Source organism: Tupaia chinensis, unplaced genomic scaffold (assembly GCF_000334495.1).
Source record: "Tupaia chinensis unplaced genomic scaffold, TupChi_1.0 Scaffold144022_1, whole genome shotgun sequence".
Taxonomy (NCBI): Eukaryota; Metazoa; Chordata; class Mammalia; order Scandentia; family Tupaiidae; genus Tupaia; species Tupaia belangeri.
In genome coordinates, this window is record NW_006203874.1 from 610,223 (window position 1) to 621,134 (window position 10,912).

Sequence of the window (10,912 nt, forward strand, 5' to 3'; positions counted from 1 at the left end):
CCCCCCGGCCTGCGTAGGCGGGCGGGCCCGGGGCGGCAGCGACTCCACACAGCCGTGGGGACACGGCCAGAAGCACAGAACAAACCACGCGCCCGCTGCCGCCTCACCCTGAGAACAGCAGCAAGGTCGTGGCCGCCTCTCCGCCTTTTGCCACGAGGAGCCCTGAGTCCCCGCCTGGCTGTGAGGGAGGCCCAGACGCCAGTGGCCTTGAGCGGGTGCTTGGCCGTCCTTTCCTGCTGCCCCACTTCGCTCCCGCCCGAGCAGCCCACGGTCCCCCGGCGGCCCCTGCACAGCATCGTGTGCCCTGCCAGCTGGAGAGATGGGGCTCAAATGCCCACCGGCCGCTGTGTGAGGAGCCTCCTGCGTCTCTGACACGTCACGTGGCTGCAGTGTGGGCTCTAACTGGCGATGAGTGCACGGGCCAGCGTGCATGGCTCCCGCCCTGCTCCTCCCGCCGCGCCAGCTCGCAGCCAGATGTCTCTGCGGCACGCGCCCTCCCTCTGTCAACAGCACAGCGCGGCGCCCGTGGGCACCCCTTCTGACCATGCAGCTCCCTAACCGCAGGGCTGGACGCCGGAGGCCAGTGTGGGTGCACTGCGGACTCAGCCCCTGCAGCCTGGGCCGGCCAGCGAGATCACAGCACGGACAGGGACCACACCAACTGCCACTGCAGGGCCTGGCCAGCCTGGCAGGGACCTCGCTCGGTGGCCTCTGAGCTTGGAGACGAAGGGTGAGGCGCTCGGAATCTCCAGATCAAAGCTGGCACTGCACATGAGGTCTGCTTTGGGGACATCTTAGAAACAGTTCCCAGTGGCCCCCGCGGGCTGGGGAGCCACCATGGGGCAGTCCTGTCCAGGGCACGCGGGGCAAGAAGTGTGCACTGCCATGTTCCGAGCCTCATGGCCAGGGCGCAGGCGACAGTCTGAGCCAAGGAAGGACGCGCGGTCCCTGAGGGAGGGGACGAGCTCTGACTGGAGCAAGAGAGCCCGGCAGCCCTACCTGCACGACGGGGTGTCCTCCAGCCGACGCCTTCACGGCCCCCCGGCTGCCCTCGGTCTCGTAGTGCGCTCGGTGGTGGGGCTTGGGCTGCACCGCGATGCAGAGCTCGTAGGGGCCCGAGTGGGAGGGCAGCTGCCAGTCCAGGGCAGGGAGAGACGGGCTGAAACGCAAGACAGAAAGCGTTAAACCCTCACTGCACGGCTCCCCGGCCCCCTGCCCTGGCTTGACCCCGCCGTCTTGGGACCGGAGCTCCCGTCATCGGCCAGCTGTTGAGGGGGCTGGACCCCATGTGGCTGACAGTGTGGGTCCAGTCCTGGGCCCAGTGGCCGGGAAGTCTGGCAGGCGGTGTGCACGTGTGGCCAGAACTCCAAGAGGAGGCGGCCGTGGGGCAGGGCACAGGGCGAGGCCATCCCTCGTGCCTCGCCTTCCCTGTCTCTCTGTCTGTCCCTCTATGGTGAGAGTGACTGCCCCACCCGCCCTGACCTTTATGAAAGATTAAAGAGAGGAAGGAGAGGGAGGAAACGAGCTGGCTGGTGTGCGTGCCTGAGCGCTCAACACCCCGAAAGGAGAGTGGCGTGGAGGGGAGGGGCTGTGGCGTGGCCGGGGCGGGGGTGTCTCTCCAGCGAGCGCACGTGCCCTCTGCAAACTGAAAGTGAAAGCAGGGACCAGCAGTTAGTGTAATGGCTATGTCGCTGGACTCCCATGTAGTCGACCGCGGTTCGAGTCCTGGACCCGGTGGCTTAAAACTCACACTGGGTGCGTGTGCGTGTGTGCCCAAGATCCCGAGAGGAGAATGGAGGAGAAGGGACTGCGGCATGGCCATCCCCCCGGGAGTGATTTCTCGCTTTCTGTCTCTGTCTGTCTGGCGAGTGCACGCGCCCTATGGCAAACATCTCTCCAAAAAAAAAAAAGAAAGTGAAAGCAGCTCCTGCCAGCGAGGCTGGCATCTGGCACAGGGGCTCCATGTCCCCTGCAGCTGGGGACGGGGTGAGGCCTCAGCCCGCTGGTCTCCAGGACGCAGACCTCACGTCCCAACACGGCCCTCACACAGTTGCTCTCCTTCACAGGGGCAGCTGCAGGTGCTCAGCCCCCAGACTCCTGCAGACAAGGTGTCTCCCTCGGGCAATGAGAATCAAGTGACCCCAGCCCATGGGGCGCTGTGAGCTGGGCGAGGGGTGGAGGCGCCCTTGCACCCAGGCAGTGTGGTTCTGCATCCTTCAGAAAGGTAAGTTTCAGGGGACAGATACGGGCAGGCCCGCCCAGGTCCTGGAGGGTGAGACATCTCTTCACTGGGTCAGCTGGAGTCTGGGACTGCCCCCTTGGAGGGGCGCGGAAGGCTCAGTGCAGCCTCTCCAGTCCCCAGGGGACCCTTCCTGTCTGTGTCCCGTGGCATGAACACGTGTGCCCGCATGGCAGTCCCTGCTGTCCACACAGCCCAGGCAGCCTCACCGGCCATGCGGGCAGGCGCAAACCCCCTCACTAAACACACGCACCATCCAGGCTGATTCTGCCATGCCCAGAGACCTAGCAGCCCGGCCCTCACCCCAGCAGGCAGAGACCAGACGCTGGGGCTGGGACAGAGCCTCCGGGTGACACTCAGTGTCCTCGTGGCCCGTCCCAGCAGCCACCCTCCGAGCTGGGTAGTGAGGCCCATGAGGGCGCCCAGGCCCCGCCAGCAGCCCACACAGGGAGCAGCGAGACCGTGCAGTCCGCCTCTGCCCACACCCAGGCTCGAGTTCCCCAACTCGACCGAACCGGCCCTGTGCGGCGCTGCGCAGCCAGACCTGCGACCAGTGTGCACGCGAACACGGGACATGCTTGCCCTGTCCCCACACGAGCCTCTAACTGGCTCAGTGGCATCAGACATTCGGTGTTACAAACAGTCCAGACGTGATTTCGGCACATGGGACCTACGCTCGGGTTCGGCACACACACGTCTCCATTTTGCATGAGAGTTGGGGCATGGAGCATTCAGGCGTCCTTGGGACCCACAGACACCGAGGGCACCTGACTGGAGCTGGAACGGACAACCTCGGACACGTCCTCCCAAAGGCGACGGCTGCACCGGGAGCCGCGTCCAGTGCCCACCTGCCCTGGGCTGTGACAGCCCGCCTGGCAAGGGCCCACACCTCGGGAACATGCCATGGTCCGCTCTAGAGGCCGCTGACCCCGAGCATGCACTGGGCGGCTTCAGGCAGGTGGCTTGTTCTCCAGAAACCCCAAAAAGTCCTGCCCCTCGTGGCACAGATGGCGATGCACGGAGGCTGAGCAAGGGCCGGGGGAGGGCCGCTGCACTCCCCGTGACCCACGGCGTACCCTGCACACACGGGAGATGTCTACAGGCCCGTGGTGTGGTCAGGACTGCATCACCACCGGCGTGGTGCAGGGAGCCGGGAGGCCTCGTGCAACCTTCTGAGCCTCTGTAATCACTGCACCAACGCAGGCACCCAACCAGCCGCCCTCACTGCCGCGCCGGGAGAGCCCGCAGGCCCCTTCCCCGGTAGGCCTGCTCCCTCCCGCGTGGGCACGCTGGACCTGCACGACGGCTGCCCACCTGCGAGTGTGGGAAACCAGGGCTGCTTCGGTGGGCCAGGATGGCCGTGGGGTGGTCTGGGCCAGGCCCAGCACACGAGGCTCTGGTCTGGAGCGTCCTGACATGCGAGGCTGTGTAGTGCAGGACACCGGTGTGAGTGCCAGGGGCCTCCCTGAGCGTGGGCGCCAGCTCTGCCAGGCCTCCTGCATCTCGAGCCACACTGTTGTGGCAGTGGGGATCCTTGCTTCCTGGGAAAGCTGTACTAGACTTGCCACACAGGTTCGCATGGGGACTGCCCGCTCTCCGCCCATCTGCTCCCCGGGTCAGCCCCGCAGCGAGCCCAGGAGCACACACTGCCACCTGGCCATGCCACCTGCTGCCCGCTCCCCAGGCCAGTCATCAACAGGCACACGTCTTAGACAGGCTCAGCCTCCGTCACCCTTGCTTCCTGGGAAAGCTGTACTAGACTTGCCACACAGGTTCGCATGGGGACTGCCCGCTCTCCGCCCATCTGCTCCCCGGGTCAGCCACGCAGCGAGCCCAGGAGCACACACTGCCACCTGGCCATGCCACCTGCTGCCCGCTCCCCAGGCCAGTCATCAACAGGCACACGTCTTAGACAGGCTCAGCCTCCGTGCCACGGCTGGCCGCAGCAGAAGCTGCCAGCGCACAGCCACCAGGACGAGCGTCACGGCCACCAGCCGCCCCAAGATGGGGAGCTCCTCCCACGTGGCCCTCACAGCAAGGACCGAGGCAGCGGGGGGGTGCTCAAGTGGCCAGCCTGCGGGACCTGTCACCGCTTGGTGACCTCCAGTACTCCCGGGACATCTGTCCAGGCCATGGCCAGGCTGGGCAGAAGCTGCCAGCGCACAGCCACCAGGACGAGCGTCACGGCCACCAGCCGCCCCAAGATGGGGAGCTCCTCCCACGTGGCCCTCACAGCAAGGACCGAGGCAGCGGGGGGGTGCTCAAGTGGCCAGCCTGCGGGACCTGTCACCGCTTGGTGACCTCCAGTACTCCCGGGACATCTGTCCAGGCCATGGCCAGGCTGGGGACCAGAGCTGGGAGGTCCCTCATAGCCAGCCACAGGGGAGCTGTGTCAGTCCGGTGGCCAGAACTGCGTGTGGCGAGCTCGCCCACTGGCTGAGGCTGGAGCCCGGGTGGTTTCAGTGACTGACCACAGCCACGCCGCACCAGGCTCCAGGAGGGAGCACCGCGTCCTGGAAACACCGATGTCAGGTACGGGCAGGTGTGTGCGGCGTGCTCCAATGTAACGGTGCGGGTGGGCCGTGGGCGAGACGGGCCGCCTGGTTCTACTGAGGGGGTGGTGCGGGCTCAGGTATGGGTGCCCCAAGGCTGTGTGTGCTCTGTTTCCTTTGATAACAGTTCGCTTACGCCCCGGGGGAGAGGGTCACACACGGTCCCAGCCCTTATAGGCAAACACGTGCACACCACGGTGCACCGGCCAGGGAACCAACCAGATCCTCCACGTGGCTGCGGTGTGGCAGTGCTTTGCCACTGCGCTGGGCCTGCTCGGAGCAGATTGGTGAGGTGAGGGGCCAGGGAGGCCCTCCAGAGAGCAGGGGGACCACCGCCTGTGGTCAGGGAGTTGGCTGCACACAGCCAGCCACGGTTCAAACTCTGGCCCTGGTGACTTAAAACACAGGTGTGTGCGTGTGCATGCTGCAAAGCCCCGGGGTGGAGAGGAGAAGGGGTCACGGCATGACTGCCACTGGGAGCATGGTTTCTGCCTCGTCCCTCTGCCTCTGTGCTGAGTGCACACACCCTACGGCAAGAAGCAAAACAGAAGAGTCAGCTTAGAAGATAACCGATAGTGGGCTGGGAAGCGGCGTGCTCATTTGGGCACTGACCCCACATGACCAACAGCATGGTTAGAGTCCCGGACCCGGCAGCTTGAAAAACACACCGGTCACATGTGCGTATGGGCCCAAAAATCCTGAGAGGAGAGCGGAGAAGGGCCTGAGGCCTGGCCGCCTCCCAGGAGTGCTGTCTCACGGTCCCCTCTTGTGCCTCTCCCAGGCGAGCATGTGTGCTCCAGCAGATAAACAAGACACCTTGTGGCCCCCTTGTAAGTTGGAAGCATCGGGGCCTCGCTGGCTTGCTGTGTCTGCTCCAGCCCTCAGCACCCCACCCACACCCGCCCCAGGGCCTGGCGGCCACTTTGGTAAACAGGTTTGGACGGACCTGTCCTGTTCTCGGAATCCCCCTCTCTGAAGTTCCACTGTGCAGACACGGTGCATGATCACTCTGAGTGGCCACTGCCCCCAGACACACTCCTGTGGGGCCACGGCAGGGGTCCTTGGCACCTGGGTTGTGGACAACCCTCCAGTTTGGGGTCGTCCCTGGTGAAGGCTCAGTGCTCATCCCTGACCCCAGGAGTCGTCACATGGTCACTTTTAAAAGCCAGCACCCGTGGGGGTGCAGGGCCTCCATCCCCAAGGGACTGCGGAGCGGGCCGGGCAGGGCCAGGGCGTGAGATTTAAGCCACCGAACCGCGGTCGACTACGTGGGAGTCCAGCGACATAGCCATTACGCTAACTGCTGGTTCCCACATGGTCACTTTTAAAAGCCGGCACCCGTGGGGGTGCAGGGCCTCCATCCCCAAGGGACTGCGGAGCGGGCCGGGCAGGGCCAGGCCAGCAGCCACCAGAGGCCTCCCTGCTACTCGGCCCTGTGGGGTCTCACCCTAACAGAGACGGGTGGGAGGGCCAGCACATGTCTCAGCCACCAAGGTGCCCACACCCAGGCTGAGGCCTCGGTCCCAGGGCAAGGCCACCCTGGCCCCGACCTGCTGGCCGAACTCAGGTGCTGAGAAAGTTCCTTCCACTGAGGGGTCGGCTTCTGGAGGAGGCTCAGATCCAACTGGAGAAGGCCGTGAGGCCCCTACCATACCCCTGCTTGCCGGCTAAAGGCCGACAGAGCGCTGGGCTGCAGGCCGCCTCCGTGTCTGAGCCATGCTGAAGTGACCCTGACCCTCGGTGCAGGGGTTCGCTGGGTCCTGCTGTGACACACCCGGGAACAGCCGCAGAGGCCACGTGGTTTAGCTGGGATAGGCCTTGAGAAGTCCTTCTGTGCCTCTAGTCCCAGGTAACAGTTTGGGAAGGACCAGGGAGCCTCGGGCGCACCGAGTGGGAGGGAGCCTGGGGGCCGTCTCGGGGCCACCTCCTGTGCCCGTCACTGGAGAAAAGCCGCTGGGTGCAGCCTCGTCACCCCGGCCCAGCTCAGGATGGGAGCGCACCCCTGGGAGAGGCAGGCTGGCGGCACAGCGCTCCCGGACGTACAGGTCGAAATGGCGCTACTGGGGAGACCTCGGTGGGGAAGGCAGAGCCGGGGACTGGGGCCGGGCACGAGGGCAAGAAGGTGAGGGAAGCCGTCAGGTGAGGCACACCGAGGCAGGAGCAACTCGGCAGAGCCCTCGGGATGTTCTAGCACCCCCAGAGTGAGCCTGGCCCTGCCCGGGACCCAGCTTGGCCCACGGGCACGCCCTGGAGCACGAATGTTCCCTGGCTGGTGCCTATCCCTGGGGTGACTCAGTGGCTGGGACAGAGCCCAGGACAGAGGGCCCCAGCCTGGCCAGGTGGGCAGCCAAGGCCACGCGCTCCTGGCTCTAGAAATCATGTCAAAGTCCCAGATCCTGCTCAGTGCAGGCAGCGTGACCACCAGGCCCATGCTGCGCTCCCCGGTGACTCCAAGTGTCCCGTGTGTTTTACGACCAAGCCCTTGCAGGAGTGGGGGAGCAGTCTCAGTGCCCACTCACATGGAGACGGGGGCCAGTCGCTGGACTCCCACATGGCCAACTGCAGTTCGAGTCCAGGACCCAGCAATCTGAAAATTACACGAGGCACATGTGTATGCGTGCCCAAGATCTCCAGAGGGGAATGGAGAAGGGACTGGCGTGTGGACATCCCCCGGGGCTGGTCTCTCACCGTCCCTTGCTGTGTCTGCCTCTCTCTAGAGAGTGCGTGCACCCTAAGCCGAGAAGAAACTCCGGGAGTGGCACCTCGGCACTCCTACACAGGGGCAGTGGGTGTGCGTGTGCACGCGTGTGCTGACGGGCCTCCTGCCCAGCCTCCTGAGGAAGGGCACCTCTGGGGGCAGTCTGGTTTGAGCCTGAGACTCCCACGAGGCCTAGGCAGTATGGCAGCACCCGCCAGGGCAGGCCCCCACAGCTGGACCGGGGCTCTCGTCCCAGGGCCGAATTCAGGGACTTGAGTGACTGCTCACCACCGTCTTGCGGAACGCCTTCTCCACGCTCCTCAGATCACGGCCGGTGCGTCAGTCACCGGATGAAGTTTAGCACCGAGATGTGTCCCACCCGGCCGGGGCTGTTTACTGAAATCGAATGACGTGCACAAGATACTCGATCTCCCACAAGTTGCTACAGGGTGGGGCATGAGGAAGCCAAGAGACCGGTCTGCACAGGCAGGGACAGAATAGTCCCAGTCCCTGGCCCAGCAGTGGCCCCGAGGGGACACAGTCACAGAGAGGGATGCACATTCACCCGTCTGCAAAGGCAGGTCTGGGCAGGGTGCACGTGGGCAGCAGCAAAGCAGCTGGTCCTCAAGCCACCCCAGGATGGACCAGGACAAGGAGCCACTGCTCCCTTCAGGGATGGGGACGGGGCCTCCAGTGTGGGATGCTGCCAGAGCAGAGGATGCCCAGGTCCTGACACTTGGTGTCCCACACGTCCTGTATTCCTGGGGCTCCGTGCTCAGCCCTGGCCATGAAGGCTGCCCACCCCAGCTCCACCGCAGGGTCCTGACCAGGAGGACAGCAGCGTTGCTCCTGTCACTCCTCCTCTGTGCCCAGGGCGAGGCATAGTGGTAAGCGTGAGGCAGGGCATCAGGACAGGGCAGGACAGCCTAGTCTCTGACCTCAGAGGCCAGAGGTGCCCCGGTTCCATGTCATGCTCATCCAGGACAGGGATCTCGAGGCCTGGCAGCTCCCATTCTTTTATTTTGTCTCTAGAGCCTTCCACTGCCTCAGTCTCCTCATTTGTAAAGTGAGACTGGTCCACACGTGAGCCAAAGGGCTGCTCCAGGCCACGCTGCCTTCAGCTCCCAGGCTGTGGGGACAGCCAGGGGCTCTCCCAGCTCCACATGACTCAGTGCACACCGCGAGGCGCCTGAGGTCAGGAGAATCTCCCCAAGAGACGACCAGGAGCTATGGGGTGGGAGGGGTTGCAGCCGTCCCTATGCAAGGACCACCCACAGCTCAGGGCTGTCCACGTTCCCAGGGGACACTGGAGCCTGTGCCCCTGCCAGTACGGGGCCCTCCCCACAGCTGAGGCTGGTCTGGGCCCACCCGGAGCGCGCAGTATATGGGAAGCCCCATGATGCCGGCACAGCAAAGTCCCCTCGGCTGCTCCCTCTGGACCAACTTATGCTTGCAAGTCAACCACTGCCAGGAAGTCCTCACAGTGCTGGTAACAACACAGACCCTGTCACGGTACATGAAAATGTCTCTGCTCAAGAATGCAAGGAACACCGGCCAACAGATCCCGCTAGTCTGCACCTGTGACAGGCTTTGGACGCAACTGTGACCCGTCCGCCCCGGCCGGGGCACTGCTGACTGTGCCCTGCAGCTTGCCACTATGGCGACTGTCCTCACCCCACCTCCTCACCTCCACCTCCTCCTCCGAGGCAGACGACTGGAGAACCTATTCTGCCTTGTCTGTGACCACTGCTGCATGTCCCCACGGGGCACTTCCTCCTGGCCAGGGACTCTCAACAGTTCAGGAGACCTCCAAACCTGAGCTCCTGCAGGCCCCACAAGACACACTGGCTCCTCTCACACATGCTGGCCCCTCCCACTCGTGCCTGGTCCCTCCCACTCGTGCTTGGTCCCTCCCACTCGAACTAGTCTCTCCCACATGTGCCAGCCCCTCCCACTCGTGCCTGGCCCCTCCCACTTGTGCCGGCCCCTCCCACTCAAACCAGTCTCTCCCACACATGCTGGCCCCTCCCACAAGAGCCTGGCAGTAGGCAGGGCAAGTCTGTCCATCCTTAGAGGGCAACTCTCCTGGCCCTTGGTTAGTCTATGACATCAGCCAGAATTTCAGATGTCAATTGTTACACTTAAAAGCCTGCATAGGACCAGCAGATGGCATAATGGCTACATCGCTGGATTCCTACATAGAGGACTGAGGTTCAAGTCCTGGACCCGGTGGCTTCAACTCATACTGGCGCGTGTGCGTGGAGAGAAGGGATTGCGGTATGGCCATACCCCTGGGGGGTGATTTCTCGCTTTGTCTGTCTCTCCAGCAAGTGCGTGTGCCCTACAGCAAAAATCCTCTCTTCAAAAACAAAAGGCTGGTAAAGCCACCAAGATTCCACTTATCCTCCTCAGAAATGCCAGTGCACAAGCGCCCTCTCTCCTGCACGGGCTCGTCAGACGAACAGGCCACACACCCCGGGGGCAGTGCATCATGGTCGAAGCCGCAGCTATTCCGACCTAGGAAGTCCTGCGAATCCTGAGTCAGCTAGGAGTTCTGGGGAGTCCACAGGGACCCACCAAGAACGCGAGTGTGGACCTGGGTCCTCCCACAGCGCCTGGGCCAGAGCCCGCCTGGAGGCAGCAATACGAAGGCAAGACACTGGGAGTTGGTTGCCAGTCCCACGGAGCCTCTCCCTGCCATGGGGCATCCACATCCGGGGAAGGGACGGCGAGTCCTGCTCCAGTGCCTTGTCAGACTCACGGGGAGCTGGGTGTGGACTTGGGGTGGACTGAACACAGGCCTGAACCCTGGCTCTATCCGTTAGCAGCTGGGGTCCATCATTGGCCAGGTGACCATGTCCGCAGGGAACCAGGGGCACAAAGGGAGTGTAACAAGGATCCTCCCTCCTCGGCTCCCCTCCCCGCAGGCCCCAAACACCACAGGGTGCACAGGCTCCATGGTGGAGCAGGGCGGGGCAGGGCCGGTCGGCAGGAAGACAGCCAGGCACCTGATTCTGCCCAGTCTGCAGACCCTGCACTGCGAGCCGTGAGGCCGAGGCCAAGGCTGTGCAGGCTCCCCGACCACCATCTGACAGCACTCGGCCAGGGACTGCTGAGCACCACAGACACGTCCACAGAACCTGTGTCTACAGCCGCCTTCAGAGCACACAGTCGGTGGGGAACCTGCCAGTGACCCACTCGGCCGCAGCACAGGAACGAGGCCACTGCGAACGCGGTCGTCTGTCCGTGCTCAGAGGCACGCCCATCTCTCAGTCCTCACCCGAGTCTCTCCCAGGAGCAAGCTCTGCAGGCACCACTGTGTGAAGAGAGGGAGCGGGAGGGGGCCGGACAGGCCTTGAGAACAGGTGGGTGGCCGGAGGGACGGATGAGCCTGACCAAGCCCGACCAAGTCCCTGCTGAGCC

General features: G+C 64.2%; 1 protein-coding gene across 1 annotated transcript in view; it reads right to left on the minus strand.

Moving 5' to 3' along the window:
• The window catches only part of NFATC1 (nuclear factor of activated T cells 1), a gene marked incomplete at both ends in the record, with an annotated part of 59,368 nt that overhangs the window by 44,782 nt on the left and 3,674 nt on the right, over window positions 1–10,912 (minus strand). The window contains 1 exon segment of the mRNA XM_027767213.1: window positions 1,000–1,159. Coding sequence (XP_027623014.1) covers window positions 1,000–1,159 — 160 coding nt within the window.